We start from the raw sequence: 21085 nt of genomic DNA on the forward strand, positions 1-21085 counted from the left end.
TCCGAAGACCCGGCAAGACTAGTCAGTCCACCTGTGCATACCTTTCTTCTTGTGACACTTGTGAAGACCGGTTGAGGCAAGTGAAAATCAAATCAAATCAAATCAAAATAGACAAAATAGATGAACATCAATGGAATTTGTATCTGTGGTACCAGTGCCTGTGGCACACAAGAAATCCATCAGTGCTGTAGTCAGTGCGGTGGGCACATGACAAACACCATCCGATCGTGGCTGTTCGCCAGCCTCATCTAGCACCTGTGTCGGTGGCACATAAAAACACCATCCGAAGACCCGGCAAGACTAGTCAGGCCTACCTGGGACGTAGTCAGTCCACCTGTGCATACCTTCCTTCTTGTGACACTTGTGAAGACCTGTTGAGGCAAGTGAAAATCAAAACAAATCAAAATAGATGAACATCAATGGAATTTGTATCTTTGTGGTACCAGTGCCGGTGGCACGTGGCACACAAGAAAACCATCCGAACGTGGCCGTAGCCAGTACCGCATCGACTGGCCTCCGTGCTGTGGGCACGTAACAAGCACCATCCGATCGTGGCCGTTTGCCAGCCTCATCTGGCACCTGTGTCGGTGGCACATAAAAACACCATCCGAGCGTGGCCGTCTGCCAGCCTCGTCTGGCACCTGTGTCGATGGCACATAAAATCACCCACTACACTCTCGGAGTGGTTGGCGTTAGGAAGGGCATCCAGCTGTAGAAACACTGCCAGATCTGACTGGACTGGTGCAGCTTTCGGGCTCCCCAGACCCCAGTTGTACCGTCCAACCCATGCTAGCATGGAAAGCGGACGTTAAATGATGATGATGATGATGATGATGATATGTATATATATATATACATGTTTTTTCTGAATTTTTGTGAATATGTATAGAATAATATATCAGTTGAATGGCCTGGTTTTCACGTTTTTTATTATGGTATTTTACCATTAAAAAATATATATTTTGCAATGTTCATAAAGTTCATAATATTTATAATGCTCATAAAGTTGAATTAGAGCTTTCATACTTTCGTAGTAATCTTCAAATTTCAAAATGTATTTAATTGATAATTTTGAGTCGAAATCCAGCAGCTTCTATGGCTTACCTAAAATACATAAGTCAAAAGAAATTCAAAATGCCATAAAGGAACAAGGTAGTGAATATATAAAACTACTACAACCAAAAGACCCCTCATAGCAGGTCCAGCCTGTCCTACACATCGTCTGAGAAACCTCATTGACATTATCCTAAAACCATTATGCAGTCACATACCCAGTCTCATTCGGGATGACATCGTTTTCCTATCACATGTGCCCAAAATTACAGAATCCAATTCATTGTTAGTTTTGATGTTACAAACTTATAGACGAATATTCCACATGATCTGGGAATTACTGCCATAAAATATTGGGTCGAGAGAAGCAATCCTCAGTAGATTTACTGTAACCTTCATTCTAGACGCGGTCAGCTACATCTTCGAAAACAATACATTCCTTTTCAATGGAAAAAAACCTATCTCCATATTCAAGACACAGCTATGGGGTCGTGATTTGCTCCAGTTTTCGCGAACTCAGTATTGGGATACTTAGAAGAAAATCTACATAAAAAAATTGAAGAGAACTACAGCATGACCTTTAAAAGAGGACACATGGAAAAGATACTTTGATGATTGTTTCCTAATTTGGGCCAAACCCATAGAAACTCTGGAAGAATTCAGCACCCTCCTCAACAATCTACATCCTAGTCTAAAATTCAGAAGAGAAATGAGCAATACACAATTACCATTTCTAATGGTAATTAAAAACAACACAATCACAAGTGATACTTATTATAAAAGCACAGATACATGCAAGTATCTATATTTCAAATCATGCCACCCAACACACACGAAACGCAACATCCCGTACTGTCTAGCCAAGAAAATTTGTACTATAGTAGATGATCTAAATACCAGAAATACAGAACTTGTAGAACATTAAAGATTTCTGCTCAAGCAAAATTATACTCTCCTACTTATAGAAAACTAGCAGTATTGCCCGGCGTTGCTCAGGTTTGTAAGGGAAATAACTATATAAGCGTTTTTAGAGAGTTACTTCCCTTATATAAACCAAGCAAAAAATGCATTAAAAATGCGGAAAATGATAGTAAATTTTTTTTAAATCGTAGACTCATCGTAGATGCGCGTTAATACCCAGAAGGGCTCGATATGAATCATGACTATAAGATACCCGCTTTTGGTTAAACTGCACCGCAAAATGTGGAAGTAGTTAGGAATCTAAATCGGAGTAGACAGACACACACACAACTTCAGTTTTATATATAAAGATAGCATACAACAAGCAAATGGGATAGCTATAGAACTTAGAAAAAGACTAACCCATCAATGGAACAAAATACCATTTCTAGTAACACACAATCCGCACCACCAAAAGATTTTTAACATCATCAAAACAAATGTGCCAATCATAAAACAAAGTGAAAAATTTTTTTTTAAATCATAACTAATCAAAAAATTTATCTTAAGCAAAAGGCAACCACATAACCTAAAGAAACTTTTAACAAAGGTAAAATTCAACATGAAAAAGCAGGATAAAACATTTACAGTATCAAAGTGTAATAACAGATGTGCAACGTGTCAATAGAAACATACCGGTAGATCAATAGAACAAAAAAAATGGACAGATTTTTGCAAATGCAGATATGAAATGCAAAAGCAGAAATTTGATCTGCTGCATTAAATGACCAAATTGCGAGGAACAATATATAAGCGAGACAGGGAATACATTATCTGAACACTCACGAGTCCACAGACAATAAATCCAGAACACCAATGTTCGCCAAATTCCACTGAGTGAACATATAGAAACCTATGGTCAGAGAATGTTTCTAATTTTTCCTTTCCACAAACCACAAGACACAAGTGAGGTTGGATGAAAGATAAAAGAAAAACGGTTTATTAAAATGTTCAAACCTGTTCTGAATGGAAATAACAAATATATAATAACCAGTTAATGATGTGAATTAAAAAAATGTCTTTAACATATGAATATAAACAAATTACAGAATATCAGTATGACCGGCATACTGTGATGTTTAAGCTGCATGCTGATTGGTTAAAAACCGTATTCCAAAAATTCAGCTTGTTGGAGCATTCTAAGAGGTACTACAATTGTCAAGAACTCGACTGTCAGTTAAATACATTTTGAAATCTGATGATTACTATGAACGTATAAAAGCGCTAATTGAACTTTATTAACATTACAAAATATTTTTAATGTTAAAATACCATAATAAAAAGCATAAAAACTAGACCATGTTTTAACTTTATTCAACTGATATACGCATGTATATCTATCTATCTATCTATCTATCTACCTACCTACCTACCTACCTACCAACCAACCTACCTATCTCTCTCTCTCTCTCTCTCTTGCTCTCTCTGTATATATATATATATATATATACATATATACAGGGGTTGGACAAAATAATGGAAACACCTTAAAATTTCAAACAAATTAATTTTAATATGGGGCAGAACCGCCTTTGGCAGTAATTACAGCTTGAATTCTACAAGGTATGGACTCATATAAAGTGCCTTACGAGCACCAAGAACTTGACCTCTTTGAAAGTCCAATAGATCTGTAATTTTAATGAATTTTAATTACCTTTTTCTAATGATATCTGAAAAGAAACAGCAATTTTAGCAAAACATATTAAGCAACACTAATAATAAATCAAAAAACATAAAAATATCAGGCTTTTGACAGTTTTACAGATATTTCAAAATTATGATGCTATGATGCTAGGGGTTTCTATCATTTTGTCCAACCCTTGTATGTATGTATATATCGCCACTACACACATTTTTTTTCTCTCCTTGTTTCTTTGTGTTCCTTTCTGTGGAAGAGCGTAGGCTCGAAACGTTAAAGACTTTCAATTCCCGAGTGTTATACTAATACATCTGTTTATTTTCTTCATCACTTGTCTTCCTCTTGCTTTTTTCGTGAATTCTCCCTATACACACACACACACACACATATATACATATACATACATACATACATACATATGCACACACACACACATTTATGTATATATGCTTATATGTTATAATTAACAGATTTGGAAGGTAGTCTGCCAAACGTAACTGAATGCCAAATGAAAGAATCTTGTCCAGGTCTTAACTTTTCTAGGTTGAACTATGTGAATGCAGGTAAGGTATATAGTTCTGATGCTGTTGTTGTTGTTGTTGTTGTTGTCGTCATCGTTGTCATCTTGTTGTTGCTGCTGCTTGTTGTTATGCAACAAGACAGGTAAGGGTGATTAGGTGATGGTCTAGAGCTTAGGGGCGGGAGACTCCAGACCTTGGAAAAAACAAAAAACTTTGGTCGTCTTGTAGTCGAGGGCTCTTCGTTGATGCCTAACACCACTGGGAGGTGGCCCTCGAAGTCGCTGGAAATAGAAATCTCCAGGTTCAAATTCTTGAGCAGCTGTTGCTGCTGCCGTTAATCTTGATTCTGTTTTCAGCTTTTCAGAGAAGAAAAGCTTAAATGAGAATGGAGAGGATACACACACACACACACACACACACGCATGTACATAAAATATATAAAAAATATCTATGCATACATATGTTTATGTATATGTATATATATTTATGTGTATGTATGTATATATATATATATTTCTCCTTCCGGTCTTTCAAAATGTGACCTCATGTGTACCAGTGTACCGTTGGCGATTTTTTTTTCCTCTGTCTTCCCTTCTCTGGATCTTTCCTTCTCCTATGTTTCCGACGAAGAGCTCCGCTCGAAACGTTAAACCATCCTTCTTCCCTTCTTTCCTGAGCGTCCAATAACACTATATTTGTTCCACGTCCTTGCGTTGTTGTGTTTTTTTTGTTTTCTTGTTTGGATTAACTTTATATATATTATATATATATACAAAATGGCACAAGAACGCAAAACATTCAAATAGACGATACAAAAAACACGGACGGGTCATTCGAAGCCCCTAATCTTCAGTCAAGAACCAGATCATCCTCGCAATTTTGATGCACACACTCGTTACTTGCTGAGTGTGGAACATGATCTATGAGACCGGTGTAGCTTGGAATGCAGAAGCTGATTTGTGCAGGGCTGAAGGTCTTAAACGCAGCAAGAAGGACAAGAAGTTGAGAGGTGAGTGGGTGGAAGGAACGTACTTGTAACAGCCATGAAACTAGTCAGCTCCGAAGAAAAGAACCTATTATAGACAAGTGAGACAAGTGAGACCATAACCCGTGGCTACTACATGGGATGTAGCCAGTCCACTTATGCATACCTTTCCTTCTTGGGACACAAAACTCTACTTGTGAAGACCTGTTGAGGCAAGTGAGAATCGAAATCGATCAACATCAATGGAAATTGCAGCTGTGATACCAGTGCCGGTGGCACGTAAGAGAGCCATCTGAACGTGGCCGTTGCCAGCGCCGCCCCGACTGGCCTCGTGTCGGTGGCTCGTAAAAAGCACCATCTGTTCGTAGCCGTTGCCAGCCTCGCCTGGCCCCCGTGCCAGTGGCACGTAAAAAGCACCATCTGATCGTGGCCGTTGCCAGCCTCGTCTGGCATGTAAAAAGCACCCACTACACTCACGGAGTGGTTGGTGTTAGGAAGAGCATCCAGCCGTAGAAACTCTGCCAGATCAGACCGGGCCTGGTGCAGCCTTCTGGCTTCCCAGACCCCAGTTGAACAGTCCAACCCATGCTAGCATGGAAAGCGGACAATGATGATGATGATGATGAAATGGCAGAGACAGAGAGGAGACAGCACGCCTGTGAGTCAAAGACAGAATAGTGTTTGTCAGTGAGTGACTGCCAATCATTCGAGTGATCCTTTATTTTGGCTGTTCTCTAGCATGTCGGTGTGCATGGCTGCAGCACTGTCCAAGAAGTGAGAGCAATACTGAACTGTAGTTCTCACTCGAGCTTTGTAGAATATCAGCATCCATCCATCCATCCATCCATTCATCTCTCTCTCTCTATCTATCTATCTATCTGTCATTTATCTTGTTTCAGTCATTTGACTGAAGCCATGCTGGGACACTGCCTTGATGGGTTTCAGTGGAAGAAATCTACCCCAGTACTGTTTTTTAAATCCTAGTAATTATTATATCGGTCTCCTTTGCCGAACCGCTATGTTACGGGGCACACCAACCGGTTGTCAAGCAGTAGTAAAGGAGACACGCAGACATACAGATACAATGAGGCACACACACACACACACACATACACGACGGGCTTCTTTCAATTTCCGTCTAGCAAATCTATTTATCAGTCTGTTTGTCTGTATGTATGTATGTATGTATGTATGTATGTATGTATGTATGTATGTATGTATGTATGTATGTATGTATGTATGTATTTATTAGTTAAGCCATAGGTATTTACACGAAAAAATTATATTACTCAATACAAGAATAAAATATAAAATGATGCAATGTGTTTGTAACAATACATAGTAAATTAGTTTCATGCTCAGCTCTTGTTACACACACTTTGTATACAAAGTGGTGGTATCTTCCTGTGTTTCAGGAAGTATTTGTCAGAGTGGTGACATTAAATGAAGTCGCAGATCTGGAATTTAAAGTTTGCTGATTTATTAAGGATTTTGAGGGCCAGAAAATCTTCTGAGTTATAAATAACCCGTAAATTTGGCCCCATTTCTGTATGGCCTGCATCTTCCAAGGATGTTGCACATTATACTGAAGTCAGGAGTACATTTATTTTAGCTCCAAAGATGACTCAGAATTTTTGTTGTTTTCCTCATTTCTATATTACTGAAAGTAGATTGACTGGAGTATAATCGTTTAAATATACGTCCGACAATATTTAGTACAAGTATTCGAAGCAGCAAGGTTAACATAAAGGTGTCTGCATTTATTCTTAACAAGTTTCTGCTCGAGCGTGAGAGGCATACGCTGAAAGTTTTTGATTCGGAGAAAAAAAACCCTGTAGAGATATTATGTGTAAAAATACATCAAACAGAACTGCACTACACATGAATTCAGCAGACTATTACGGTGTTTCGACATCATTTTGTCTCTCCAGTAGCAAACATCTCATCGGTTATCTTGAGCTAGGCCGAGATTTTTTTCTCTATACAGAAAACAGCAAGCAATGCATTTGCTGGTGTGTACTGAGGCATGGTAAACTGGAATTAATTTAGTATAAGTTCTACGAGAGCAGATCTCATCCTAAACAGCAGTAATAACAATGTATTTTTAACTTAGTAACACTTAAATTGATGACATACAGAAAAAAAAAACGTCCTTGAAAGTATAATTGAAAAATTTGCATCAAACCAACAAATATTGTAACCAATTGCAAGCAATAATGTTTAAACTTAAGGAATCCATGAAGCTTACCCATGTATTCCTTTACTTTTTAAAAGCTCTTTTATGTAAATATATTTTTAAATCTCTTTTATTTGAAATATATTTTAAGGTTCTTTTATTTAAAAAATATATTTAATAGCTCTTTTATTAAAAAAATACTTTTAAGGTTCTTTTATTTAAAATATATTTTCATTACACGAATGTTCTGGTTATTGATCTTATAGTGTGCCTGCTGAAATTTCCTGCTGTGTTGCCTAGGAAAGTAAATATATTAACAGATGGAGACATACTGTTCTGGAAATCTACATCAATTAGTCAGGAATCGATGTTTTGCTATCATGGAGACAACAATTTACAATTTAAGAATATTTACGTAAACCACACTTGGTGTTCTGATAAACAGGTTAGTTATTACATTATATTATAATCGTTAACAGCTAAGATGCTTTAAATAACTTCAGAGCTTTAGACACTAAGGTCAGTACTCGACTGGTACTTTGTATCGACCCAGCAAAGATGAACGGTCAGTTTAATAGCAGCAGTATTTAGGCTCTATTATTATTATCATTATCATTATTTCAGGAATGATGGACAATTTTCAAAAGTACTTGGCCTGTCAGTGGAACGGGGCGCTTTGGTCTATTCGGAATAAAGCCTACAAACATGGTTATGTTTGAATCATGTGCAACTGGACTCGTTCAATGTCAGTGCTGAATTTGGAGATTTATGTCAGACAGTCGCTATCACATGCTAACAGCCGAGCCTATCGAGTACATCGACTCACCACTTCCCTTTGGCAAGAAAAAGTGGGTAGTCTTACGTTGTGTGGAGACTATGGTGAAAGAGGATGTATTAAACAAGTTTGAAAGAACTTGAGACAAACACTTTTCTCTTCGATCAAAACCTCGTCAACTGTTTCATGTTACAACTGAAAGTGAGGAAAAAAACGAAAGTGCCACCATCCATTAATTTATGAAAGATTGCTGAGAGGGGCCAAATCGGTGTGGTTAAATGGGCCTACACAGTTGTGGGGTTGCAGTAAGAACTAGTTGAAGGTACTTGTATTTTGATGTCTCAGATAAGCCGGGGATCTATGCGAATATGTTTTCTGAATTAACCCCATGCGATTATTATACCTATTTCTTTACTACCCACAAGGGGCTAAACTCAGAGGGGACAAACAAGGACAGTCAAACTGGTTAAGTCGATTACATCGACCCCAGTTTGTAACTGGTACTTAATTTATCGACCCCGAAAGAATGAAAGGCAAAGTCGACCTTGGCGGAATTTGAACTCAGAACGTAACGGCAGACGAAATACGGCTACGCATTTCGCCCAGCATGATAACGTTTCTGCCAGCTCACCGCCATGCAATTATTATACCATTGAAAGGTTGTTGTGTCTTCTTTTGCAATCTTTGGGAATGGTTTTATCAAACAAGAGTTGATCCTTCGTACCTACATTTCTTTGTTTGCAACCTTTTTGTTCGTCTGGAAGTATGTTTTCATTTTCCAAGAAGAAACACATGCTTTCTGATAAAATACTTGTGAATAACTTGCAAAGAATAGGAAGGCAAGAAGTAGGGCAGAAATTGTCAGTAGCTTTCCATTTTGGTGCATCCTTCAGATAAAGTACTGCCCGTCCAAGTGTCATCTATGAGGGTAATGACTTTGCATTGTTTAAAATTCTTTGTCTTCTTACTCTTACTCTTTACTCTTTTACTTGTTTCAGTCATTTGACTGCGGCCATGCTGGAGCACCGCCTTTAGTTGAGCAAATCGACCCCGGGACTTATTCTTTGTAAGCCCAGTACTTATTCTACCAGTCTTTTGCCGAACCGCTAAGTTACGGGGACGTAAACACACCAGCATCGGTTGTCAAGCAATGCTAGGGGGACAAACACAGACACACAAACACACACACACATACATATATATATATATAATATATATATATAATATATATATATATATATATATACGACAGGCTTCTTTCAGTTTCCGTCTACCAAATCCACTCACAAGGCATTGGTCGGCCGGGGCTATAGCAGAAGACACTTGCCCAAGATGCCACGCAGTGGGACTGAACCCGGAACCATGTGGTTGGTTAGCAAGCTACTTACCACACAGCCACTCCTTCTTGATCGTTTTTGACATGTATTTCACATCACTCTCATAACTTTGTTGTTATTTATATTGTTAAACATTGTTATATAGTGTAGATTTATCACCGTTACATAGATACTCTAACGAGGACCTTAGGGAAGTGGTTAGTTTTTCTCCATCTGCAGCCCCTAAGCGTTTGTTTAAGCTAATACACCCCTCAATTTTTGCTTAAAAGAAGATGGCAGACAAGAATTGTTCGCCCGTTGAAAAGGACGGCCAGTCATCCGCACATCTGCCAAATCGTAAAACTGAGTGTCACCACCGTCACCGTCACCGTCACCTTCACCACTACCACCGTCACCGCCACCACCGTCGCCGTCACCGCCGTCACCGTCACCGCCACCGCCGTCACTGTCACCGCCGTCACCGTCACCGCCGCCACCATCACCGCTGCCACCGTCACCGTCACCGCCGCAAATGTCAACCAATACAACAATGACCAGGAAAATCAGGATACATAAAAAATAACTTTTTTTTACACATAGCACGTGCATATTCAGCCACCACTACCGCCGTTAATGCCAACACAGTAGCGGAAACTGACAAAAATGACAAATCTTGACCTAACGGGTTCGTCGTATCTGCAGTCTGGCAAACACAAGAACACAAAAATCTGTCGACAGCTGATTTAAGAAATGAAAAATCCATATTAAAGAGAAATTGAAGAAGGGTAACTCTTAACACACCCGAAGCCATTGTGCAGGACTACTGAGCAACAATAACTTATAAAACAATAGGAGTTAAAAGCCGTAGATTAGAACGAGCAACACAACAACAAATCGAAAAATGTCTACGTCCAGTGTAGGACACTAAAACCTATGTCGCAAGAGAGAAGAAATATGGTACTGTAGAGGTGAGGTCTGCCAGAGGAGGAAGCAAGGAAGCACTCCACTTTGACCCTAAAAATGAGAACTTTTTCCGGTATCCATATATCTGGGTCGTAGAGTTGTAAAAAATTTGAGACGTACCATCAGAAACAGACATCTGCTGGTTGGTAGCAGCTGTCCTCCTGGACAGAGAGGACAGAACAAACATTCTACATGCACGGAAACTGCTTAAACAAAACTGACTAGGGCAAGGCTTAGAGCTGGATAAGTTTAGAAACGATTCCGGACATCATAAATTAACCTGTGTGGGGACACAAATCATCTAAATACCTTTTGCTCACAACAAAAGAGAGAAGTGAGTCTTCCCTCACCTTTGCACGCACCACCACAATAATAACAAAAACAACTACAACAACAACAGTAACAACAATAACAACATCAGCAGCAGCAGCAGCAGCAGCAGAAGCAGCAGCATCAGCAGCAGCAGCAGCAGCAGCAGCAGCAGCAACAACAAGTGGAGGCGCAATGGCCCAATGGTTAGGGCAGCGGACTCGCGGTAGGAGGATCGCGGTTTCGATTTCCAGACCGGGCGTTGTGTGTGTTTATTGAGCGAAAACACCTAAAGCTCCACGAGGCTCCGGCAGGGGGTGGTGGCGACCCCTGTTGTACTCTTTCGCTCCAAGTTTCTCTCACTCTTTCTTCCTGTTTCTTGTCCCCGACTTCCTACGTAACTCAGTGTCGGTGGTTGACCTGCTTTCTCTTCTACGGGTCTTACGAATAGTAAAGGACCACGTTTCGGACTTCTCTCATCTTGCGAGCTCTGGGACGAAGACCATTCGCTCCACAGCAACAATAACAGCAGCAGCAGCAGCAGCAGCAGCAGCAGCAGCAGCAGCAGCAGCAGCAACAACAACAACAACAACAACAACAACTGCAACAGCACCAGCATAGACAGGTGACCACTACGATAGCAGCAACAACAATCACAACAGCAAACAAGAACAGCAGTGGAAGCAACAGCAACAAACAGAACAGCGAACTCACCAACATCTATGGCTTCTACATACCAACAGTAATAGTAGCCCTAAGAGCCGAAGGGGAAATTAAACACATAATGTGGAACGTTGTACCAGAGTGACCAATAACCCTGCAGTGTTAAAGAGAAGCGTCAAAAGACAAGTTCATTAATGAAGCAAAAAATATAAAATATCTGTGGTCAGCGAATGAAAATAAAAGAAGGTTCGGGTAAGGAAAAGCAAAACATATATTCAACACGCGACGGCGTACTGATGTATGGCCAAGGGGTAGTGATACCTGATACTCTACAAAAAGGAACGTTGAAAGAATTCCATATTGGAATTCAGGGGGTCGCAAGGATGAAAGCGCTTATGTGCAGTTATGTTTATTGACCAAAGATGGACAAGGAAGTCGAAAACGTAGTAAAAGGCTACAGAAGATCTGCTCTGGCAGCAAAATTGCCTACTAAAAAATGGGAGTCTTGGCCACAAGTAAAAAGTCCATCGACAAGACTACACACTGATTTCGTGGGTCCGTTAAATGGTTATTACTACTTAGCAGTAGTTGACAGTTTTACAAAATGACCGGAAATAGTTAAGTGCAAAAGACCAGCCTCCTAAACGTTAACAAATGCTTTGCATGAATTATTCGCAAGATTTGGCACCACAAATGTGATTGTATCTGATAATGGAACGCAATTTCTGTCCAGTGAATTTAGAAAATTCTACGAAATGTTCACGGTAGAACATAAAACGATATCCCCTTACCATCCAAGATCAAATGAACAGGCAGGGCGTTTTGTGAATACCCTCAAAAGAGCTTTGAGAAAAGCAAACAAGGAAGTCACAGACGAAGTCGCTTTGCAGTAATTCCTAAGAGTATACAGGGTGATACCGAACCCCAGTACACCAGCAGGAAACTCATCAGCTGAACTGATGTTCGCAAGGTTGGTGAAATCAGTTTTTGATAAACTGTTACCTGGCGAGGGAAGAAAATGTACCCGGAAAGACAATCCCAAACTTTTCAAAATTGGTGATAAAGTGTCCATGTGGTCGTATAAAAATGGAAAGCAATACTGGAAAGAAATAAAAATTACAAAGCACATAATAAAAATAATGTACGAAATAAAAGGCAGAAAAGCTACTGAAAAGGGCACAAACCAATTGAAGAAGAGATTCATAGAAAATGAACCGGAAGAACCTATGGAATGGCTGTAAGACACATTACAGGTGGTTGAATCCACGCGTACAAGTGGAAGAAAAAGGAAGAACAAATAGATGCCAAGAAGAAGAATATTAAGTTGAAAAAAAACACGCTAAGAAGGGAGGAGGGATGAATAAAGTAAAATAAAATTACTTGCTTCCCAAAGGAAAAAATGAAAAAAGACTAAATGTTGTAGTGAAAATGGTACACCCTTTCTCACAGGAGAAAGTGGTTCATACCACTTTGTCACTATAAAGTCAGATAGTCTGTCGTTGTAGGAGGTCAGGGGCAGTAGAGTCGTTGTACGAGTTCTCAGTTGGAGTCAGTGTCACTTACGTGATACATACGAGTTCGAGTTACCGTCAAAGTAGACATTACAAAGACGTTGTCTTGTGGAGCAATCAGTGATAGCACGACAGACGAGTCAAAAACAATACTGGCGACAAGAATATTACAGTGCCGACGACACATACATGTAGACGATGATCCACATTAAAAATGAAGTATGTGAAGTTAGCACATCGATGCTGAACCACTACAGTTCATCAGGGGAACACTTTGTTGTATTTGCAACGCCCATGCAGAGGATTAACTACAATGGTAAAACGCACGTAGGGAATAAATGATATAAAACTTGTTTATGATAATTTCTCCTACATTTTCTATGTACATCACAACCGCTAATAACTACCGCGTACAGTAGTAACTAAATCACATTATTGGAAGTAGACTGGAAGAGTTTCACTTACATGTAGTGAAAGAACTATCTCAGTTGCTTTTTGTAGACATGTCTTTACTGATTTAGTTATTGTTTTTTTTTCAATGATATTAATGATGAGGTTAAATTGTAAACTGGTAGTAATTACTGTAAATGTGAATAAACTCTTATAGTCTCTAAATTTTACTGTCTCCCTCCAGGTTAACTTCACGTGTATCACAAAGGACTGGATTGAAAATTATAAAATTAATTTGGTGAAAATTAATGATCATTGTTCTGCGGATATGGTCCGTAAGTATAGTTCTAAATGTGTCAGAGTCACAAGAGAGTCGGCTAGACTGGTGCTTTGAAATATTTGTTCCGGCACTCTGCATTCAAATTCTATTGAGGACTAGTTTATCATTTATCCATTCAAGGTCGACGAATAAAGTACCAATCAAGTACTGGTCCAATTTCAAACACACACTCTCTCACCCGCTCATATATATATATGTGTGTGTGTGTGTGTGAGAGAGAGAGAGAGAGAGAGAGAGAGGGAGAGAGAGAGAGAGAATCGAACCCAGGACTTGACTTGTACTTTATTCATCGATCTGGAATGGACAAATGATAATGTGCTCAACAGAATTTGAACTCTGAGTGTAGAGAGCCAGAATAAATATCTCAAAGCATCAGTCTAGCAGACGCTTTAACCACTCTCTCTCTCTCTCTCTCTCTCTCTCTCTCTCTCTCTCACACACACACACACACATACACACACACACACACACACACACACACACAAACTTATTAGTAGCCCTAATAATGTAAACATTATCGATGAGCCAGACTTACTGTATGTTTTTTTATTTATTTATGCGCTCATTAGTTGCGAGATAGTATCAGAGGGGAAAATCCCTGAATACCTCGGACTAGGGGAGACAATGTGCTGATGTGCATTGGCTGCGAGATAGCGTCAGAAGGAAAACCCCTTTAAGACGCCGAATGTTGAAAAACACTAAGTTTGTGAAACAAACGAAAGTAGTAGCAATTAGCACATTTGGTAGGAGTTACATATATTTCTAAGATGGAAGAGTCCTACTCGTTCACGAAACTTTAAGTCATATGGCGCTAAGTTAGACTGTCCATTCGACTAAAGCGATTCAAGGTAGAGACCCAGCATGGCCACGGTCCAATTACAAAAAATAAGTAAAGATAAAAGATATGAAGTAAAATATACACGTATGCATACATCTGTCTATGTGTGTGTATACACACACACACACACATGTACTTGTGATCGTTTGGGCACTTACCACATCAGTAATTGTGAGACACTGCACTTCCACAGAACCAGAAAAGACACAAGAAATTACGAAATAGTTTTAAACCATAGCAATTCTACATGCTCATTAACATTATATCCTTAGCAATCCTACATGCTCATTAACATTATATCCTTAGCAACCCTACATGCTCATTAACATCATATCCTTAACAATCCTACATGCTCATTTACATTATATCCTTAGCAATCCCACATGCTCATTAACATCATATCCTTAGCAATCCTACATGCTCATTAACATTATATCCTTAGCAATCCTACATGCTCATTAACATCATATCCTTAGCAATCCTACATGCTCATTTACATTATATCCTTAGCAATCCTACATGCTCATTAACATTATATCCTTAGCAATCCTACGTGCTCATTAACATTATATCCTTAGCAATCCTACGTGCTCATTAACATTATATCCTTAGCAACCCTACGTGCTCATTAACATTATATCCTTAACAATCCTACGTGCTCATTAACATTATATCCTTAACAATCCTACATGCTCATTAACATTATATCCTTAACAATCCTACACGCTCATTAACATTATATCCTTAGCAATTCTACATGCTCATTAACATTATATCCTTAGCAATTCTACATGCTCATTAACATTATCATCATCATCATCATCGTCGTTTAACGTCCGTTCTCCATGCTAGCATGGGTTGGACGGTTATCCTTAGCAATTCTACATGCTCAGGGCGTGTAAGTGACTGAGAGTACAATACGTACGTCTACCATTCTGAACAGGACCTGAATCTGTTGCAGAGTTAACCTCACGCTGTTGCTGATCCTCATTTTTAGCTGAATGAACTGAAGTAGCGTGAAATGAAGTGATTTGCGGAAGAGCAAGCACAACACGATACCCATACCAATATCGAAACCACGATCTTATGGTTGTGAGTCTAACAGTGTAACCATTTGGCCAGGCACCTTCACACATGTGAATCAGAAGTGTTTGATTATATAAGCGTTGGATCTTTTCCTTTTGAAGGCCAGATTTCAACACAATTTCTAGTTAACTAAACACTTTTAAACTTCGTATACTGGCAGAATGTGTTTATAAAACATTATTTTTTCTTGGCTTTATTGAGAAAATTCTATATGTTGTAAGATATTTCGTCTGAAAATCTGAGCATTTTGGCAATTTTAGCCAATCGATTACCTCCATTTAGGTAAACAACATTTGCTGCGTCTAAAACTAAGACAACATCCTGTAACTAACCTTAACCCTAATTTTTTTTCTTAATTGTTAAAATGATTTAATTGTTATGTGTGTAAAAAAACCCGAAAGCAATGGAAAGTGATTTAAACAATTAACAATCAAAATAATTCTATAATTTTTTACACACGCTTTCCGTACGTTGTGTTGAAATCTGGCCTTCAAAAGGAAAAGATCCTAAGCGTTTGATAAATGAGTTGATACGGCTAAGGACTCGTTGTACAGTACGGTCCGGAAATCGGATCTACTACATTACAAGCATAAGCTTAAATCCTAACCACTATTCCACGCACTTTTGCTTGACCCTTAATAATCTACTTGGTCAAAAAAAAAAATACACATGCCCACAAACACTTTCTCACACTAAGACATGCTTTCACACTCAAGCATACACGTATACTCTACACCAGTGGTTTTCAACCAGGGTTCCGCGGAACCTTAGGGTTCCGCCAGTACAGTCCAGGGGTTCCGCAAGAAGTTACAAAACTGCTAAAATCGGCAGTAATTTTTAATTCTCCTGTGCAGATATGTGTGCATAAGACTATTAAATTATTGCACAGGGGTTCCTCCAGCCAGTGGAATGTTTCTCTGGGGTTCCGCTCCAGCAAAAATGTTGAAAAGCACTGCTCTACACGCAAACACACACACACACACACACACACACATACTCACACGCACTTGCTTACGCTACCACATACACATACGCTCACCTGTTAATACATGATGTTGTTAAAAGTTATTTAATTTGTTTTGTTTTTCCCTCCTCTGAAGCCCTGAAGAGTCGTCCAACGGTTGCATCAACAACAGCGACAACAACATCAACGATAATGCAGTCGACTAATACACAATCTTCAACTTCAACATCGCTAATAACATCACTAGCCCCCTCCTTTTCCATTTCTTTCTCTTCTTCTTCCGTCTCCTCATCACCTCCGTCTACATTATCTTCCTCCACCTCCACCTCTTCTCCATTGTCTGTACCATCCTCTACTTCCTCCTACTCATTCTCCTCCTCTTTCTCATATCCCTCATCATTATGGTCATCGTGGTCGACACTGTCATCGTCTTACCACAACGCAATTACACAAGAAGGAACATCTTCAGTAGAAGCTGACCCAGTCGTTACCTCGACAGTTACAGAAGCAGGAGGACCATCAAATGCTGAAGGCCATCCAGTTACCATAGTCCCAACAACCCGTGAGTTTCTCCAGTCTTGATTTCACACTTTCGAAAATTTTTTGGGGTCCATAAGCTCTTGAAGGAAACAAATTTCGGGAAAGTAATGAGCGAAAATGAAGCATCAGCTTGGCTAGCCTTTGCAGAAGTAGGGCAAAATTTCCTTGGGAAACACAAAAGTGAAAACTATAAAGACCTTGTTACCAACTTGAAATCAAATTTTCGTGACAAAATTCGCATTAAGTTACGCTTAGCGTACCGTTTTACTTCCACACCAGTGATTCTCAGCTGGGACCCATAGAAATTCTTTTGGGTCCAAACAAGCAAAATAATAAATTGAAGATCCACAGTGGTATTTTATGGACTCTGTGTTGAAATTCCGCCGGGGTCGACTTTATCTTTCAGCCTTTCTGGGTCGATAAAATAAGTACCAGTTCAATACTGGGGTCGATGTAATCGACTTACCCTCTCCACCGAGATTACTGGCCTTGTGTCAAAATTTGTAACCCTATTGTAATATTTTATTTTATATAAAGGCGGCGAGCTGGCAGAATCGTTAGCACACCGGGCGAAATGCTTAGTGGTATTTCGTCTGCCGTTACGTTCTGAGTTCAAATTCCGCTGAGGTCGACTTTGCCTTTCATCCTTTCGGGATCGATTAAATTAGTACCAGTTACGTACCGGGGTCGATATAATCGACTTAATCCGTTTGTCTGTCCTTGTTTGTCCTCTTTGTGTTTAGCCCTTTGTGGGTAGTAAAGAAATAGGTATTTGGTCTGTCTTCACATTCTGAGTTCAAATTCCACTGCGGTTGACTTTACCTTTCAGTCTTTCGCAGTTGATAAAATAAGTAACAGTTGATCACTGGGGTCGATGTAATCGAGTAGCTCCTTGCACCTGAAATTGCTGGCCTCGTACCAAAATTTGAAACCAGTGTGGTGAGTAGCTTGCTAACCAACCAAATGGTTCCAGGTTCAGTCCCACTGCATGGCATCTTGGGCAAGTGTCTTCTGCTATAGCTCCGGGCCGGCCAATGCCTTGTGAGTGGATTTGGTAGACGGAAACTGAAAGAAGCCTGTCGTATATATGTATGTGTGTATATGTATTTGTGTGTCTGTGTTTGTCCCCCTAGCATTGCTTGACAACCGATGCTGGTGTGTTACATCCCCATCACTTAGCGGTTCGGCAAAAGAGACCGATAGAATAAGTACTGGGCTTACAAATTATAAGTCCCAGGGTCGATTTGCTCGACTAGAGGCGGTGCACCAGCATGGCCGCAGTCAAATAGCTGAAACAAGTAAAAGAGTAAAAGAGTAAAGAGTATATGGATATATGATGACAAAATAAGTCAAAAAGAATAAAATTTCATGTTTTGTCTAAATAAAAATAGGTAGGATAAAACTTTGCACCCCAATATCAAGTATTATTATCATCAATCCATGGACATTACTGTCTCAAGTTCAAAAATTCATAGGGTCAGTTACCCGATTTCCATTGCGTATAGGTGACCAAGGTCACCATATTCCTGTGAACGGGATGCCAGTTCGTCCCAGGGTTACTCATTTAAAGCTGAGTGAACAAAAGCAACATGAAATGACATGTTTTACTCAAGAACACAACGTATCACCTGGTCCAGGAATTTGAAACCTCGATCTTGCAATCGTGAGAGCAACACCCTTAACCCACTAAGTATGCGCCTTTCACCCATATATTATACGCACCGCTAATTTTGAACTTGATATTAGCAGAAAAAGTGTATACAGTACTTACAGATTAATGGATTTATAACTTTCTGTTACCATTATCACTATTATCTTTAACCCTTTAATATTCAGATTAATCTGTCAAATGTAAAGCCTGTTTAATTACATTATTTTAAATTAATTGTACAGCATCTTGTAACTCTGGGATATTGATGATGTCCCTGTTTATTTTTAGAATGACTTTGTAGGGTAGGTGTGAGAGGTCAGAGCTGGCTGGTTTGAGAATAAAACAGGAAGGCAATTTTGGCCTGATATGGCCGGTTTAAACACTAGAGGGTTAAAGCTACCAATCACTGTATTGGTAACTTTTCGTTACCAATATCACTATTATCTTCTGTTACCAATATCACTATTATCTTTATCAATGTTACCAATATCACTATTTGTAGTAAATGGTATGTTCCAACAGTTAGCCTAATTCTCATATTTCTGTTCCAGCGAATTTATGCTGGTGTCCTTGTTCACAGACATCGATGAATTTGACCCAAGAGGAACTAGGGATGAAGTTACGCCAAATCTCTTCAGAGTTATCCATTCCACGTAAAATCACATCCAAGTACATACGTTCAAAAATCAGTATAGAAGACAAAAGAGCTTCTTCTTTCTATATGGGCTCTGCCATAGTGCTTACCATCACCATTCCTTTTGGCTTGATCATTCTCATGGATCTATTCCCATTGTTTAAATGGGCATATGGTTATCTAATTTCATAAAAGAAACCCTAACAAAATACTCATTTTTTTATTTTCTGTCTTCAAATTTTCATTGAAAATATAATTTCAATGATCTTTTCTTTTGTTATTATTTTACGGTGGTTGTTTCACACTATTTTATCACAGAATGCTATGTTGCTTAAGCTTCTCCTCGTACACAAATTTTCACAGATGTGCAAATTAATGTCACATGCTAACTGCTCCAGGTGTACAGCTGTGCTACATCTGCTGTTGTTGACGGAAATTATTTTTCTTTTAACGAGGCCAATTTGAAAGACCAGCTCACACTCTTTCTCAATGCGACGATGGCTACTTTTGTTAGCCACTTGTGTGAGCAACTCAGACTACGAAGTCGAATGTGTTGGAAGGAAGGAAAACAGTGTCAATAATTGCTGGTCTCCTGGTTGTATGCACAGGTCTCAACTGATTTGCCCCAAGCTTGCACTGTGTGGTGCCTTATCGATTTGTCCCACAAAAGCACATTCTATGGTACCCTGTCTATTCCTCCCAAACATTCACTGTATTGTAGCTTAGCGAGTCAATTCAAGCATACATTATTTGGCACCTTACTGATTTGCTCCGAATACCCTCAATATGGTATTATACCAATTCACTTCAGACACTAAATTAATGTAGAAAACACTTTTATGGGATAAAAATTTGATTTTTTGAATTTTGAAATTTTCAATGTATTTTTCTGTTAAGTGGAATAAAAAAAATTTTACAATTGTATCAGACGTTTCATCTTATTTTTATCACTTCTCATGTAGAAATTCCCCGTGTTACAGCATACCGCACTTTTGAAAATCTTGCCGTAACGCAGAATTTTGTAGTATGAGACCTATTTTCCATTGATGTTATAAACTGAAATTCATCCCGAAAGTTTTTTTTGAAAACGTATAAATAAATAGATAAAAAAAAGAAACAAATCAACAATACAACCATTTTTGTGCATGAAAATATGCATGAAGTCACTAAAAGATGGGCACTATCTTCTACACTACAGATTATCATCATAATTTGCTTGACGAGTGAATAAGTGATACAAAATTGTTTGATATCAATAGGCGACAAATTTCAACTTTTTTTGGTTACAGATGCAATGTATTGGTTTATGTCTATCACTGTTTGAGTTGCATAATAGTGGTTTTATCTCCAATTCATATTATATATATATATGTTGTTTAGGAAATAGACATAATTCCTGTACAAAATCGGTCTCCTGATTCCAAATATAACCTTCTTTGTGACATCAAGTCTAGTTTTTAAGTTATTGAACACTACTATAGTCACTATGTATGTGTGTACGTTCATTACCTTGTTCTAATTCTAATTTTTAAAAAAACTTCCATATGTAACGTGAAAGGATCTATCATCGAAGCACTGGTAGGGTGTCGAGATCCTTTCTAGTCACATACAAAATTCTTGCAGAAAACAAAAAGACGAAACTCAGGTTAAAGGTGAACAGACAACTTGGTTTATTGATTCATGGTTGTACGTTGTCTGATGGGGGAATAGACAGCCTCTGAGATACTGCTGGTGTTGGTCGTTGAGGTTGGTTGAAGTTGGTTGAAGCTGG

At 38.9% G+C, this 21085-nt stretch overlaps 1 protein-coding gene across 1 annotated transcript; it reads left to right on the forward strand.

Moving 5' to 3' along the window:
* The first annotated feature begins 16631 nt into the window (after nt 1–16631).
* Nucleotides 16632–20078, forward strand: LOC115221609 (A-agglutinin anchorage subunit-like). The gene is made up of 2 exons (XM_029791808.2): nt 16632–17051; nt 19232–20078. The coding sequence occupies exons 1-2, from the start codon at nt 16682–16684 to the stop codon at nt 19504–19506; spliced, it is 645 nt and encodes a 214-aa protein (XP_029647668.2). The 5' UTR covers nt 16632–16681; the 3' UTR covers nt 19507–20078.
* The last annotated feature ends 1007 nt before the right edge of the window (nt 20079–21085 follow it).

Source organism: Octopus sinensis, linkage group LG18, assembly GCF_006345805.1.
Source record: "Octopus sinensis linkage group LG18, ASM634580v1, whole genome shotgun sequence".
In the NCBI taxonomy this organism is placed as follows: Eukaryota; Metazoa; Mollusca; class Cephalopoda; order Octopoda; family Octopodidae; genus Octopus; species Octopus sinensis.

Excerpts from the sequence above, each read along its gene's own strand:
- LOC115221609 (XM_029791808.2), top strand. The coding sequence starts at position 16,682 with ATGCAGTCGACTAATACACAATCTTCAACTTCAACATCGCTAATAACA. Across the intron at positions 17,052-19,231 it reads TACCATAGTCCCAACAACCC|CGAATTTATGCTGGTGTCCT; the intron begins GTGAGTTTCTCC and ends TTTCTGTTCCAG.